General features: G+C 37.9%; 1 protein-coding gene across 1 annotated transcript in view; it reads right to left on the reverse strand.

Moving 5' to 3' along the window:
- Positions 1-16743, reverse strand: part of LOC115009655 (inactive rhomboid protein 2-like) — a 29157-nt gene extending 12414 nt beyond the window's left edge. Inside the window, exons 1-5 of the mRNA XM_029433813.1 lie at positions 16622-16743; positions 4208-4357; positions 2199-2362; positions 1080-1263; positions 163-375 (exon numbers count right to left, since the gene is read on the reverse strand). Coding sequence (XP_029289673.1) covers positions 163-375; positions 1080-1263; positions 2199-2362; positions 4208-4345 — 699 coding nt within the window. The 5' untranslated portion in view covers positions 4346-4357; positions 16622-16743. The remainder of the gene's footprint in view (positions 1-162; positions 376-1079; positions 1264-2198; positions 2363-4207; positions 4358-16621) is intronic.
- Positions 16744-17539: the final 796 nt, after the last annotated feature.

The following is a 17539-nucleotide window of genomic DNA, read 5'->3' on the forward strand; positions in this document are numbered from 1 at the left end:
ACAACATAATAGGTTATTTTTACACATTCATAACATTTTTCAGATCAGTTCTGCTCTGCTTAGAAATAAGGTAACAATAATTAAAACATTAACAGGTCATTAAAGTTGTGGTTGCAGAATAAGTAAAACAACTGTCCACAGGTCTTCTGGTAGCCCGCCCACCTTCAGCAAGTTGGATGCAGCTCGGATGCTCATGCGGGCGACAGACTCCCTCTTACGCCTGGGGAAGCGGCTATACCCGGAGCGCTGACTGGTGAAGGAGCTGAGTGAGGTGACACCCGGGGTGACAGGAGTGGCGTAGGGCGTCCTGGGGGAGCGACTGTCCACCTCATCTGGGCAACGGAAGGCTCGCCCCCGTGCCAGGGGATCAACAATCTACCAAAAACAGAGATTAGGGGGCAAACCTGATAAAGGCTTTTACCATGACATTAACATAAAGTTCCTCTCTCGTGAGCTTGTCTGTTTGTACATGAAAAAAAAAAGCAATGCTGGAAATTCTCAATTCTGGCCTTCAAAATTACAAGAGCGAAAAGATGCTGAGTCAAATAAGCATTGGAGGGGAGGCACAAGACAAAGAAGAAAAGCAAAACAAAATACTGGATGGTGAGTAGATGGGTAGTGCTGTCTGACACTGACTGAATGGAGTGACATGATTCATCTGGGGCACAGATGGTCCACGTCTGTCACTGAACAGCACTCTACTTGTTTTTAGCCTGACACAAATGTCCCCCTCTCTCCTTACAATCTCCTTCTCTTACCATGGATTGTTCCAGAGAAACCTCTCAGTGTCATAATGTTAATTCACACAGGTGGGACAATGTTAATAATATAAGATACTACTTGGGGAGTGGAAAGACCCCATGACCCCGTGTCTCATGCTGTTCATTTTTGCTGTCTGTGCAATTTATTCCCCTGGTATTATATTTTGGTCTATTTATGCAAAAGGATCAGGATATTAAAGATGTTTCTAAACAAGCAATGTTGAATAAAACCTTAATCAGACTGTGAATTAATGGCTGGATTAGAGGGTACATGTTAAACTACGCAGTAACTGTATGGCCCTCTTGACAGTAGATTACCTTGGGCATCTTGTGTGTGGCTGGTGAGTCCAGGCCCTGGTCAATGCTGGTGGCTGTCTCAGACTCTCTATACTGGGCCTTCAGCTTGCCATAGCGCTGGCTGCAGTGGCGCAGGCTCTTCCTGTGCCATACCTGCTGCTTGGTCTCACAGTCTTCACCCACCCCAAACCACTGGGCTGTATTTCTACAGATACAGAAAGAAGAGGGTGGCCTCAGTGTCTGTTCATGAGCTCAACTGTGAGACTTTTGGGATATGTTGCTGCTTGCTGTTGTACTGAATGTCATTTATTTTTTACATTGTTTTTTTTTGCTTGAGATATTCGAATGAAGCTTTGAAGGTCTTTTGTCATATTTTATGTCATCACCCGAAGAAGAAAGAAATCCTTAATTTGAATAAATTGATTCATCAGAATAAATTAGTTAATCCGTCAGTTTTGTCAACATAAATACATGTAGATGAGGTCTGAGCACCATGTAGTCTGTGTGTGTGTGTGTGTGTGTGTGTGTGTGTGTGTGTGTGTGTGTGTGTGTGTGTGTGTGTATGTGTGTGTGTGTGTGTGTTTGAGAGAGACAGAGAGAAGGGAAGCAAAGGCAGACTGGGCTATTGCCTGCAATGTTTCTGTAAATTATTGTTAATTTACTCATACACTGCTTTGTCACCCGCCCACCTGAACCTGTTATATTTTCTAGTAAGTTTACCAGAACCTGCCCGACCTGAGCGTGTGCATCACTTGGCTGCTATGTAATCTAATTCTACAAATAGAATAATGCTAATAATATTAGCGTAGCCTAATCTTTATCTACAACTGTGCACAAATACTGAGATAATTAGACATAAAAAATTTTTTTAAAACATTTGAATGTTGATTTATAATTTGAAAGTAAACAACATGAATGAAGCTTCAAAGCGTTAGACATTACAGCCCTAATGATGACAAAATATATTTATGTACACTTTATTTAAATGTATTTATTTTTCATGGGCTCGCTGAATATTTATGTATTCATCGTAGGTTTCTAACAAAAGATGGTCAGACTTGACTGACTAGCAACCTGAATGTTGAGCAACATGAACAAAAGATAATATACATGACTCAAACATCAAACTCTGCATCTTACCTGCGGATGCTTTGCGAGAGCGACGTTTGTCTTCCAAACTTTGCCCTTCTGTCTCTGAACGAGAAGCCTCCATCTCCTGCTCCATCTCTGGCTCCACTGATGCTCTCTGACACAGAACCGGTTGCTTGACCACTCGCGCTTTGTTTTAGGGACGGTCGTAGTGGCTGCCCAGAGGTAAGGAGAAATACTGTTACAGTACAGTCAATAAATAAATAATGAATATGAATAGTACCTACACAGAGTGGGACATTGAGATATTAATTAGTGTTCTAATTACAGTTGTAGTAATATTACAATAACATAAAGAAAACAGCAGCGGCGACATGGATAATTATAAAAAGGTCTACAGTACTTTTAGCAAAATAAAACAATGAATTATTGCAGGACTGCAGGGAAAACCTCAGATGAAAGTATTATTAAATTATAAGACTGTTAAGACAGTAATTAGGTAATTATTGTAATGACTACAATACTCAGCGCAGGACTAAATCCCAGTATTGAGATATTTGGATTAAGTGCACATTTAAGGTGGACACAGTCGTGTTCAGTCAATAGTGTGTGTTGTCGGGTATTGCTAAAAGGGCCCTGTGCTCTTAAACACCTACTTGTGTATGCTGTTTATAGTGTTCTTCAATAATGTGGGGTGCAGTGACTCCTGTGAGTCCATTATCTTCACCGGCAGTGACTCTGCAGTCGGGGAAGCTAATTGTGTTGTCATTCTGAGAGTTAATGGAGCTTGAAACTGGCTGTAAGTGAGCCGTATGCTCAGGTTGTGGCTCAGCTTGTGGAGATACACGCAGCCACTATCAGAGAAAAACAATGGTTGCCCTTAGAGATTCTATGATCTTGGACACTTTATACAGGATTTGTTCACTTAAATCCCTCTGTAGATTTGACAGAAGAGAGTGTGGATAAACGATATTAGCATCGGTAAATTACAAGTAAATGGTGAGGTAGGTAACAGCACACATAGAATAAGACCTTGCAAATGTAGTTACCTTACCTTTAGGTTTTAATGATAGAAACAAATCTGATGAAAGTGTAATGACAGGAATTCAAGTTTTGAAACATGTAGTTGTTTCAGTATGAACTACAGTACATGAAGTGTAGTTTTGTAGTGTTGTGTAAATGTATCTTAGCAATGGAAATACCACAGTGAGAGTGGGGCCTTTTTCAGCTTCTTTTTTTCTCTCTTGTAACAACCAAGGTACAGAACATGCCTGGGTTCACACTTGATTTGCATTTTTTTAAACTCTGACTACCTACTACTTTGTGTAGCTGAAATGCCTTCGTTAATGTTGTGGGCATGGGGTCCACAGAGGGAAAATATATGGCCTTGTGCCCAAAAATGGCAAGACAGCTGTTCAAAATGCCTCCCTGTCTGAGCAAACGGTAAATTCAGAGGAACAGAGGGAGAGCGTGCTACCCCACATTAACATGCTTTAATCCCTTTTGAACTTTTAAAAATAAAGAACTGCCGCCAGTCTTTTTTGTCCTCACCACGTATATGCAAACTCATGAGTCCATCAACCCGAGAGAGCTAAATGACTTGCAGCAGATTAACTGCCTGCTGCAAGGATGTGGGCGAATATTAAAAGCTTTTTTGCCATTAGTTTCCAATCACTGATGATCATGTTTTTTTATCAAAATTCAACCTTCTGATTGTGCTATAAATCAACACACTAAGCCTTTCTCAATTCAATTAGGACTTTTAACCTTTTTGGTTTAAAAAAACTTTATTACATTTTTTGTAAGGAAACTGACTAATCAATAAATTGGCTAATAGTTTAAGAACTACTTGTTGAACAATAGCACTTCACTAAGTACTAAATCATAGGCATTAAAACATTTTGCGTGAGGAGATAGAAAAATAAAAACTTGCAAATAATTTTTTGATGATTACTTTGCTTTCTAATTGACCTTCATTCTTTCTAAAAATGACCCGTAAAAAACAGTGACCTTTGCAATCTGCCTCAAGAAGCCAGGCAGTGAAAGCCAGGTCAGCCTACCTGTTTTGCTGGGTCGTGGGACATCATCTCCTCAGGTGGAGGGATGGCTATTACAAGACTGGGCGGCTTCTTGCTCTTTAGACGGCTATCAGATTGACCTCCGTTTGGACGAGGCTCCTCCCCCCCCTGCGATGCCATCCTGTCAGAGTGCTGGAGATGAGAAAATCAAAGAGATCAAAGACAAGACAAAAACTGTAACTAACGTCTATAATTATGATGATAGCAGATGACTGATTAAATATTTCTGCAAATAAATATTAACTCACTAGTACTGCTAAAACATCTATCTTAACTAGTGAATGCATGTTGATATGTTATAACTAATGCTATGCCATCATGAGATCTGGATCACTGGGGCAGGGTTAACATATTTAACTACACTCAATAATCATCAAATAACAAATACGAGTTAAAAAACAGCACACAATGCTGAGAAACTTAAATATTTGTGTATCAAGTATTTCTCGTGTCAAATGTGTGCAGAGCCCTTACTTTAAAGGCTAAACAATAACTCAAAAAGGAAACGATTAGTCTATTTAAACAAACAGTCTCTTTAACAGCAGCTGGCTCTACTCCAGTCTAATCTGTTAAATAAAATCATTGCCAACGTTCCTAGCTTTTAAATTATCTTCATAGGCAATATCTTAAGTGATCCTTAAAAGGCTCTGCATTTACTTCCAGCAGATGAGAAATGGTGTTATATCAAGGATAGCGACTGTGTCTTGATGCACAACGCAGGTCATTGATTTAAGTTAATGTAATTGTAAGGGAAGAGGCGGGAGGGAATGTGTCTGGTGGAGTTTTTCACCGTGAATATATGACTAAAAAAGAAATAAGCAAAAAGATACACAAATTATTTAACTATATTGCATTTCTGTAATTGCCAACAATCCTCCAATCAAAAAGTGTAAGTGGACGCAACGCAGAAATGGTTAAAGATTCATTTTAATCCATGTAATTTACTTTTAGTTTTGGTTTAAATAATTATATTTAATACATGTATTTGATTTGACAGTGTCTTGTAATCTTTTAGTTGTCAAATTTAAAATCCAAAATAAATTCAAGGAAACTTGTTCGCCAACTAAATACATCAGAAATCAATTCTGCAGCATCTAATGTACACACTTGGACCACTAATGAAAAAGCAACTGATACACCAGCTGTCGAGTGACACCCGATGACATCAGATGACAGCGATCAATAGTGCTCTCAAATCATCATGCATCCTCCAGTTGGTTAGCAATCCATATCCTTTCCTCCACTTGAGCTGAAAACAGCAATGCATTCCTTTTTATTTATGCATATATTACAGACGATCTAGTAGTTTAATCTTCTACTACTTAAATTCATTATAAGTTGCTCTGAATGAGATCATCGGTTTATGTCTGAAACACATTTTACACCCAACTATTTCTCATGACAACACCAGTAGGATGACTCCTGTCAAGATCCCTGTGTCTTACAGTCACTGTTTACAAACAAAAATTATCATATTCAAAATCATATTTGCTGAACTACATCACATGTGTGCAAATGCTGCACACTATGGACTACACAAATGGCACATAAATCACGTCTGCAGTCTTGTCAGTTCAGTTGATGAAATAAGATTCATAACTGGTCCCTCCGTCTGCTCAGGGACTAAATAATATTGTTAAACCTACTTATCTCCGTCCTCCAGTCTTTACCAATCCCAGTCAACAGCAAAACAACCAGCCAGTCTATTCCTGGAGCTGAGAATGTCCTGTAGCGATACACTGAACATTTCCAGAGCAATCAAAGGCATTGCAGGCATGAACCTATAATGACACAAGCCTTGGCCAACACATCCATTATGTCATAATGGTCTTGAAAGCCTTGAAGTTGTCCAGGAGTTGTGGTCTATAAAATCAATGCGAGACCCGTGGTTTCTGCGGCAGGAATGGCAGCAGCAGGGAAATCTGACACCAGCTCAGTCAATAGCCTAGTTTCTACAGAGCCAAGACACGGTTAGACAGCTTTACATATTGTTCATGTTACTTACTTTGCTCCCCCCCTCAAAAAGAAAACTGCATTTCAATAATGCCTTTATGCTAATAGGGGTGTATATTTCAATTCAGCCAACAGTGTTTTCAATTATGTGTAATAAATATTTCAAGCTTGGGTAGAAAGACTGAATCAGTCCTCTAGAGACAGAGAGGAGGCTTCTGGCAATGTAGCCTGTAGTTTATTGGAGTAGTAGAGTCGTGGGTATGGGCTGGAACCCACCCACTTAGATAATGAAATAGCTAGGAATTTGGCTAATGGACAGAGTGCTCAAGTGGCGGGGAGGCGGCTGCTGACCATAGTCATGAATGTAGACAGGCAATGGACAACAAATTGTATCCTCCAGAGGAAAGATAACAGAGATAGAAACCTACATATCAGATTTTACCAACACATGTAAATGATGCTGATACTCCATCTTGAAGTTATACATATTTTGAAACCGTATCATGATGGCAACAATCGAGATATTTTTTTCCAAAGAAAATAACAATAGCAAGAGGCTTGATATAGAGCAGGGGTCTCAAACTACCAGACCCAGGGCCCAGACCCTCCCTGCAAGTTCATTTTAGAAGTTATGTTTAGAATGTATTGTTAAATCTGGCCTGCAAATTAATTTTTAAAAATGTACAATTTAATTTTTCCTCAGTTTTAAATTTGAAATCAAGCATAATTCTTTCTAGCAAGGCTGCAAACTCAGTAGATAAAATGAGGCTTTCTATTTTCATATTCAACATAAAGAAAGCAGCACCTAATTGCGTGGCCTGGAGCACAGTTTTAAGAGAGGTGGACAATTTGTTATTAATAAATTTTCATCAAGTTTAATGTGCCTTAAAGTCTTATCTGCAAGGAGAACGCTATATTCTGAAGGAATACAATCTTGAGTAGCATTACTATTTAACATACAGAGCTAGGTACAAGAAAGATAAGAGGGAAATATTTGCTGTTGTGGGTGATTAATAAAATTTCGGCCTCCAACGATTATGAAAACAAAATAATAGAAAATTTGACTGTGAAGGCTGATGCACACCTTCAATTGCTTGTAGACAGGTGCGTAAGAGGAAAAGTCTTCAACACTGTGCTTCGCCAGATGAAGGTCTCGGGACCGAAGCATTGTATCACTATTAATTTTCATTGCAAGTAGACGACAGTGTGTGTGAATTTCCCCTTCTCTGACTGACTCAATATAAATCATTCCTCTCACATCCTGCCCTCGTTTAGTCTTGTCTTATAAATCCAGCGCACCCCGCCATACCCTTGATGTTACAGCTCTGCATTTTCGCCCATTTTCACAGAGTTACTGACTGGACTATGTTGAATATAGTTTACTAAAATGTTAAATATGTAAAGAATAAGAGTTTTCAGTCGGTTGTGGCACTGCACAACATATTTGATCTTTTTTGTTATGGTCTAATTTATCTTTATCTTTATTTATTTATGTAAATATATATTATATATATATTTAACTACAATGAATAAATATTATTATTATTACTTCATTTCTTTTTTAATTTATTTTTCAGTTGAAAATCCAATATTAAGAATTATTATTTTTAGAAAAAGTTTAACAAATGCATTATGTTTCCAAAAAGTCAGTGAGTAATCATGTTTAATAATCTCAATCTCAATATTGACCAAAAATAATTGCGATTATGATAAAAAACATTTTTGCAGCCCTAGTAGCCCTAGTTCAGTATAGTGCTAAAATGTATTTTTGAAAAACTCAAACAAGTTCGGAGTTTGTTTTTCTCCCCCAGCGAGAAAACAATGTGGCCAGTGTCCTCCAGGAAATTGAGTTTGACACGCCTGAAATAGAGCATGGAGATAAATCCAATAAACAGCATGCACCTCCATCATGAGTGTGTATAAATAGTATCTACTGCTATATGATGCCACTCTAGGTAGTATGGTTTTACAGTATGCTAGTTCTTGCTAATTCACCATTGTACAGGTGAGACAAAAATGATTAAAAGACAGAACACAGGCAGAAAACTGAGGATGAGACACTGGTCTTAAACAGCACGCCTGATCTGACGGACTTGTTGATACCATCAACTGGGAAAATATCTTAAGAATGAGTGTGGTTATTTTTACTGAATCCATGACTCTGATTTTCCCAGCTGTGTCTGGGAATAGTAAGCCAGTAGCAGCCCCATAAGGGCACGTTTGCTAAATAAACATGGATCATTTCTAATCATTAACCATCTGTGCTCTCTAAACACATCCAGAAAATCTGACGTTTAATTTTCACATATAATGAAAAGACCTGCAAAAATTTGTTTACTAATGGATTGACAGATAATCGCCATATATTTTGAAAATAGCCAAATCGTTAGTAATTTTTCATGCAAAAATGGCAGAAAACGCTGTTTTCAGCCTCTCAAATTAAAGCGAATATCTTTGGTTTTGGACTGACAAAACTTGGACTTGGGAACTAGGATGGATATTTTTTACTTTTTTCAGACATTTAATACTCTAAAGTCAAGTTTAAGATTGCTAAGAAGACATGGAAAATCTACAAAAGAGCATATAAAAGTGTGGAAATAAAACAGGGGAAACCCTGGGAAAGACAATTGAATGAGGGATTCTCCATCCTCAGCTGTGTCAAGTGAACCTGTCGACTCACTCACTGTCGTGTCCGATCTCAAAGAGCCATGTGTCAGAGCAAGGATGAGGCATGTCCACATTGACATCATTCATAGCAAATGTCATATGACATGGAAAGTACCATTTTCAACAAGAGTTTGTGCGTCTAACAATTCACTGGTTCATCTAAACAATTCATCACTTGTCCATTAATCAGCCTGTACTGTCAGTGTGCAATAGCCGCCACCTCCCCCTTGTGTTTGATGAAATCACGTGTTCCTCTGAGCGGGTCACCATGGTTATGTCTCTTCCCCCCTGATGGGGGGCCAGCCCTGGAGACAGGCTGGACTTTACACAATCACTCAGAGCTGTACAGTTCTGAATACATGGAACATGCTGCAAACTAAATCAGGACACATTGTAACCATCTTATAAACCACATACATAACATGCAGGGGTGTAGTGAAGATATCCTGTTTCCTTTTCTGCCACACTCACTATACACAGCAGTTCACCCACTCAACTTGGGCAAAGCACACTAACTGTGACTTATGTTAAGTGTAGGTCCCCCTTGACAAACATGGCAAGAGTAAAAGGGGGCTTTTCCAGGCGTGGCTTCGTTAGCTTTTACACAAGAGCTTAAATGCAGTTGTATTGTTTAACAATTAACAAAAGTATGATAGTGTAGAACACCATGATCAGATATTTATACTGGATTGTATTGGAATTTAAACTACTAAGTGGAAGATTTTGATAGAGCAACAGCCTCATCCTTTCTGGTTATCATATAAAAACATGACATCAACTATGCCTATCTCGAAAGCAACTCAATTCTTTTACTCGCTGTATATTTTTGGCATTCATCTGAGCCAAGGGAATTATTGAGAAACTACACTTTGCGCCTCCACAGCAATACAAAGCTTGTTGATGCTGCTTACTGTGTGGGGAAAAGAGTGAGTCTCACCGAACTAAAGTATTGTGTGTGCCAAGCTCAGTCTTTTTACATGACTCGTTAGAGCTACTTGTAGTCCAGAAAGAGTAAAAACCTACTTTATGGGTGAAAGTGATACCACTTGCAGAACAAGCTTTCATCATCAAACATTATAAAAGCATGAATCATTTTGGTAGCACTTATGACACTGATGTGAATCTGTGATAATCGAGATCTGGACTCCAGACAACATTGCACGGCCACATCCTTCCTTAAAACGTTGCTTATTCATATGTGACTACAGTCATCATAAATAGAGTTGCAAAGTGCTAGAAAATTCTCGGGAATATTTCAGTTAATTTAGTTTTAGCTCAGGAATTTTGCACAATTTCAATATGAAAATGTTTCATTTTAATAGTGAATGTATTTGGGGGGGCCCCCCAAATACACACATAAAAAAAATAATTACTACTAGGTCTAATAGCATGTTTTGGTTAAAAGTATGCCCAATTAATTGAATTGTAACCATGCACTGCATTCAGCAACATACTCTCCATCACACATACAGAACTTTTGCCAGCATCACATTAAATAGGAATTTAGTAAAATGACAACCCTCACTTACTGTCTGAGCCAAAGGACTACATGCTTTCACATTAAGTTTTGATTATAAAACTGGAGTGAATGTATTTTATATTTTTTTTATAATATTTTAGTTAACCAACAGATAGTAGCTAAAGCAAAGTACACAGTTGTTAACAGATTCTTCTAGTTTTTGGAAGCTAGCTGTTACCATGTGGGTAGCTTGATTGAGGTGTTATATTCTATTTCCATTGCTTATTTTTATTGTAAAACATACATTTTATAAATTAGTTGTTCACTTCAAACCCTAAATTTGCACACGGCCCACATTGTCGGCTCACATTTAGAGATTACCTTTCCACACCTTTCCATTAACTTGCTATCTAGCTAACTCACCATATGGCACATTTCACATTGTATGCATTTGACAAATTAATGGATTTATTTAGCAAATTAAAGGATTGTGTCTGCTTATGATATGGTTAAACGTTTGTTTCTATCGGCATATGACATGTAAAATACAGCCTGAGCACATAACCTAAATATTTTCAATTTATTCCTGTTATTTCCCATTAATTCCCACGGAAGGTTTCCACCGTGAATATTCACAGCAACATAATTGTGCACTATACAGTCATACAATTCAACACTGTCATTTTGAGATTAGCATTATGAACAAGTCCATCATCTTACTGTGCATGTCCACGGTGGAAATAGCTGTTGTGGCCAGTGATGTTAATGAATTATGCTGAAAATCTTGGAAGCTAAACGAGGAACTGAACTTCAAAAAACTACCTCAACATTTCTTCTTCTTAACATCCACCAAGTTTTGCTTGAAGATCCGGACATATACAAAAGCATGTGTAACTGTTTGTTTACCGTGAGTGTTTATTCCATATTCAGCCACCATAAACTTTAAAGCGCATTAATGCATGTTAAGCTTTTTAAATGTGTTTAGTGTTTTACCAATAAACGTCTCTAAAAACACCAGAAGAGCACATTTATGCATGAACACAACAATACAGAAAATATAATTTTCACACATGCAATTACTCAGAGGCTTACAGAACAAGTGTGATTAAAATTATGAAGCATCAGTGAAACAAGGAGTGGGGGGGGGGGGGGGGGGGGTTCATATTATCGAAGTGGGATTTGTAATTATTTCATTATTAATACTGAGGACAGCATTGAGGGTTGAACTGAGTACAAGTGATGATGTTTAGACAATGTTCACATCCTCACGCAGACTCTATGCCTCACACAGTCAGTAAGTGTGTGGACAACTACGTCAAGTGCTAATATACTGTATGTGTGGGACTTGACAACACTAACAGTGTGAACTAGACTAGATCGACACTCCGGTCGACAGAGAATGAATAACAATATCCTGTTGACTCACCAAACCTTATTCTGGCACCATCACCAGTCCAAGATTTTAACTTCACAATTTTCATTTTCAAGTTGTAGTTTCCATTCTAATGTCAGGGTTTTTAGACGTAAAAGCCCGTGTGTAGGTACTTTTGAATTAGCCCTATTATTTCTATTTTTGGGATTGCCACCTCAGACTGAGAGGTGTGTTGTCTGCTATAGGTACTAAGCATGAAATATTATATATTTCCAATGAGTTTCACAACATTTCATGTGTTTGCTGAAGGATTTTTGTTTTTGTGACGTTTGTCCTGTTATTATCCTGTGTCTTTAAGTCAATGATCCGGTGTAGCGCTGCTTTCATAATACTGTTAGATTCTGTACAATAACAATAAAGGCTTTCTATTTCTATAATCATAACTTTCTCAAGTCCCAAAAAGCTACAACATGAAGTAGTAAAGTTATGTTGACTAGAAATGTATGTAAAACTGTATCTCTTAATGCGAACAGTCCATGACTGCAGTAAACAATAAGCTTTATTGGCTAGGGGTTTTTGAAAACTAAAAATGGCCATCTCTCATTTACGGAAAGTCTCGAACATTTCCTGTTTTAAGTATTAATCCATGCAATTGCTTTTCTGAGTTTTCGTAATGAATCCTATCAACCTCAACACTCTGAGCTGTTGGACTAGTCCCATGCTGTAAATGGAAGAACAGAAAAGACTGAGTGTTAAAGAGCTTTACATGTACATGGGCCAGCAGTCAGCAGGCAGAATGCCCTGAAAATAAAGGGGAGTGCTCTGCTTAAACAAAACCCTTTTTAAGACAATCTGAAACTTTGATGACATCCTCTTCACAAACTTCATACATAAGTGAGGTGGACACCATGCTTGGTTTCTGCCTGCACTGTTTGTATGTGTGTGGGGCTTAAACTGATCATGACTGAGCAGACGGTCATCATGCCAGCAGAAGACAATCGGTTGAATGCTACTGAAGGCGTAGGAGAGTGTGAGTTTCAGTGGTGCCTGTGTTTTTGCGTGTGTGTGTTTCCAAACAGTCAGAGCAACAATCAAAACTGCCCCCTCATTCTTCACTTCCATCCACAATATCTCTTGATGATGACTCTGTAAAACAAACCATGGTCTTTACATATACCGTTACCCATCTTTGGCTGATAATAGCACTTTGTTGCTTCAAACTAAAATCAATAGTTCCATTTCAAAGCTATTACAAAACAGTAAGTCAAGTTCACAGGCATCTTGTTTGAAAAGGACCTTGGCTTCAACCCAACCATTCCAGAGACAGTTTAAAACATTGCACCATTTTCCACAAATCTACATGCCCAAACTTGCATGACAGCGAGCTACTATGCAATACTTCAGCAACAACTTTGCTCCTAGTCCAAAAGTTCCTCACAATCCTCAGGATGTGACCTACATTAATAGGTTTCATACAGGTTGTGTACACATAAAACAAGGTTGTGTTTTTCTCTCCATTATTGATGAACCGAGTGTGTGCAAATGTGTGTACATTTATTGCAATGTGTCACCCTAAACAGCTCATTTCTGAGGGTTTTGTCAGAGAAAGCCTTGTTAACTGGCACAGCCTCGCTGTTAAAACGGAGAAAGCCAAAGTAGTGGACACTCACTCACTGCATCAAATTAAACGCGGTGCCAGACAGAACACGAATAAAGACAATTTGTCTCCTTGTGGAGCTCACAAGAAACATTAAAGAAAAAGAGTAGTTTCTGTGCCACAATAAATGTAAATGGTCTATGCAACCTACTCTCTGCACCATTGAGAGTTTTATCGCAAAGTATCCACAGAAATCCTTTTAAGGTTCATAAGTCTTTGGGCTTCAAAGCATTTCCGGAGTCTCCCAATAATTTCAGATAATGTGTCATGCACTGTGGAACGAAGGTTGGCATGCAGGGAAAACAATTCCAACAGCCTAGCCAGTAGCTACATACTGCTGTTACTAAAGCAGGTTGTTAATATGAAAGGAAAAAAAGGCACACTGTTTTCTGGCAGAGCAGATAAGATCATGGTATGAAAGCTGACTAGAGGGAAGTGATGATGACAGAAAAGCCCTGAATTCAAGTGGACAAGCCCATGGGTTTCCAAACAACAAACTATAAGAGCAGTGAAAGTGGATATACATTCTTCAGGTACCACATTCTTGTTGGATAAAATATACTTTTCCACAGCTTTGGTATAATAGTCTCAATGAGGATATAGACTTCATGTTTTCTCTGTAATCATCCCTGTTTTTCTCAGTCTATATTAAAACCTATATATAGCCACCTGTTTTCCATGTATGGTGTAGCCTATAAAAAACTTTTTTGCTGTGTAATCTCAGCTGAGATACATTTTTTCATTAGGCTATTTTCAATTTGTTTCACCCGTCCTGTTATTATCCGGGTCATGTGATTACCTCGGCTCTCATTAAGGTGAGGCTGCACCCCTGTCTGTTTGTTATTAGCCCTGACAAAGACCTGCAGTAGTCCAAACATGTTGGCTGTTTTAACGATTTAGCCACTACAATAAAATAGTTTTATGTATTTCCATCTTTCACTTGTTCTTCTAATATTTTAGATTGCCTGGAATGCAAATGCTTTCCTTTTTATGCAGTGTTTTCCTCTGTTCCTCCATGAGCACCGACACATCTTTGTTCTACAGTTAGATGTAGAGAGCAACCAGTCTTTTCTTTTTCCTTGGATTGTGGTACAGTGTTGATGGGAAGGTGACAATAAAAGAAACTAAAACCTCTGAGCAGATGCATTCTCTGTTACTGCAGTCTAATTTACATCAAATGAGGAAACAATCAATCTTGTGAACCACTTCACTTAAGGACGCTGAAGATCAACATGCCACTGTAGAAATCTACTACACCTGTTTAAAACCAGGTTTAACAACAAACTAAGTCTATTTCTAAATTTCTAAAAACATGGACATAAAAACAGGACGTCCAAATAAGTCTATTTTACATGGCTTGTTGAAAATCAAGATAAAGCTTGCTTGCTGATTCTGATGACACAAACTCATGTTTCCTTATAGTCACAGAGCGGAAACTTTGTAATTTGCATAAGGTCACAATTTTCCATGACACTGCACATGAACTCAGTGACAGGTGTGCAGGTTGTGGTAACGATGTGCCAGTTCAACCATGCGGATGCAGCTGTTCCTTAGTTGCTTGTACACCCAGCCGTCTATGTTTATACAATGGATTTCATCTTTTTCTGCATTGCCTTCACAGCTGCAGATGGTTCGTATGATGTCCAATGAAAAAAACATGATCCAATAGTGGGGGCTCATTTTAACTTGGCATTACATGGAAAATGACATAATAATGTTGTGAATTAATCTATGACACTGAACTAAATTTAGATGCCCAAAAAGTAAAGGTAACATGAAAACTACTGCTTCTTTAAGCCAAATATTTAGTCTGATATTTGGTTGTTAGGTAATTTAGCTTGCCTTATGAATCTTACAGTAAAGTGCAAGTATAACAATAAAACGCAGATAGGGGTATCTGAAATATTTTTTAAAGTATAAAATGGTCAATTTTAAACAATTGAGTTCATAGACTGTCAAGTATAACTATTAAAGTGTTATTTTAGATACAACATAAGTGTTGTTACAAATGTTCTCTTAAAGCGGTTAGCTAAAAATGAATTGAAACTGATCTGTATACAATAACACTACCTTTGTATTTAATCGCAATGTGTGACTAACACCTTCAGTCTTCCGCTCCATGAATGTGTCAATAGAAACTAGAATAAATGACACTACGATGAACTCGTAGAGAAATATCATAAGACAAACACTGCATTAATGCTGCGATTATTGTTGCAATAATTATTTTGCCCACACCTTCCCACTTCTATGAGGGCCTACAGTACTTTGTGTATAATTTGGGTAGTAATCATGTTGATAGAGCAAGTATGTACAACTCAGTGGTGCTTGAAAATGGAAGGACACAAAATGTTCATTCAAATTTGCACCTGAACCTACTGTACACCACTGTTACCAACTACAACCCATCATCCACACATCTGCAATAACTGGTAGCAAGAGAGGTCCATCTACAAACATAAACTGAGAAATTTAGAAAAATTGAAACAGATGTTGATTTTTGGTGAAGGACTCCTCCAGACATTTCTACCAAACCAAGGATCTGATAAGGGTACTTCTACTAGACACAAACTAGTACAGTATTATGTAACTCTGCAGGGGAACAGTTATTCCTACACTATGTACCTGCAGTAACTTTTAAGCATTAATTTAATGACTGACTGTACTGTCAATATTTTAGTCACTATTATTTATATAAAAAATACATGAGCTAACCTGCACTGTAATTTAAAAACGTTTAATTTCTTTAATTTTACTCGGTAACCTGTGAAAGAAAGTAATACTTCAGATGAAATGTCAGTTATTCCTCGTTAAACACCGCGTGTGGGGGGGGGGTCACTCCTACATTCTTTGGAAAACAAATGGGAGGGGTGTAACAACAAATAATATTTCGGCACATGGTGACCATAATTAACTTCACAGGGATAACAGAAGGAAATTTGAGATGAATCATGGTATTCGTATATATTTGTCCCGGCGGGCAGAGCAACAAAGGGCTTGTCGAGGCATGCTTTTAGCGGCTCGTCCAACGTTGGATGAAAAACGACCGTTGTAAGCTAACATGGTAATTTAGATGTTATTAACTATGTTTTTTGTCCTTTAAAGAAAGCTTTGCTTCAAACCTAATATTGAAACTTCCTTTATCCAAGTACTTATGAACGGTCCTTTTTAGATATTTGATATGTATTCATTTTAAAAACTCGATAATGACCGTTGACTTAAACACTTTAAGTTAACTTTTAACGGCTTTAACGTCCCAGAAACCAACGTAAAGTCTCATTCACTCACCTCCAAGAAGAAATAACCGGGTTATTATTCATTAGCAGGAGGTGTAATATGTCCGAAATGCAACGATACTGTAAACTACTGTCCACCAGTGACTACTTCCCTCTTTCACTCTTCCAACATCCTTGACTGCAGTTCCGTGGAGGAGCAGGGGGCGGAGTTACGACTTATGGTGTCCACACAGCAGAAGTGCTGTGCCGCGTCCAACCCTCCAACAGCGAGCCGCGTGTGGAAACTACAGGAACCTGATAACAGTCCTAATAGTTAGTGATTAACTCCTACACGGATATCCAGCTTGCTTCGCTGCACGTTTCCGCTTAGTTCATGCAGTCAATACATTAGTGATTTACATCTTAACATGTTAATAGCTAATGCCTAGCCTATATTTTTATTTTCTAGAAATACATGTCGTTACCAACAGGGTTACTTAGTAGGCCTATGGAAGCAAAGATAGGGCATACTCTTTTAAATGAATACTACTACAGAATACACAGATGTTCAAGTTTACGTTTTGTTGTTTTGAATTGTGTAAAATTGTTAATTTCACCAATCGAGTTTGAGCAACTTGTTTTTTTGACCCAATATAAATTTTTAGATGCAAAAAAAGTGAATTTGAGCAAGCCAAATATATATTTTATATATACTAAATCAATCTTTAAAAGAAATTCAGATTGATTTGTTAAATAAAACATATATCAATGTAGTTACATTCACAATTAGGTATTCAGTTGCTTAAAAGATTCAAATCCTTTATTTGTGTTGATAATAATGTAGCTAAACCTTGTATTTCTATTTCTGTCACAAGGTATTGCTGCAGCTACTTTTGAAGTTGCAGCTACAATTTAAAGGGGTACTCCAGTAATTTAGTAGTACATTTCCACAAAATTGGATGAACAAGTAATGGTCAAAATTGATGTAGCA

This window comes from Cottoperca gobio, chromosome 1 (genome assembly GCF_900634415.1).
Source record: "Cottoperca gobio chromosome 1, fCotGob3.1, whole genome shotgun sequence".
Taxonomy (NCBI): Eukaryota; Metazoa; Chordata; class Actinopteri; order Perciformes; family Bovichtidae; genus Cottoperca; species Cottoperca gobio.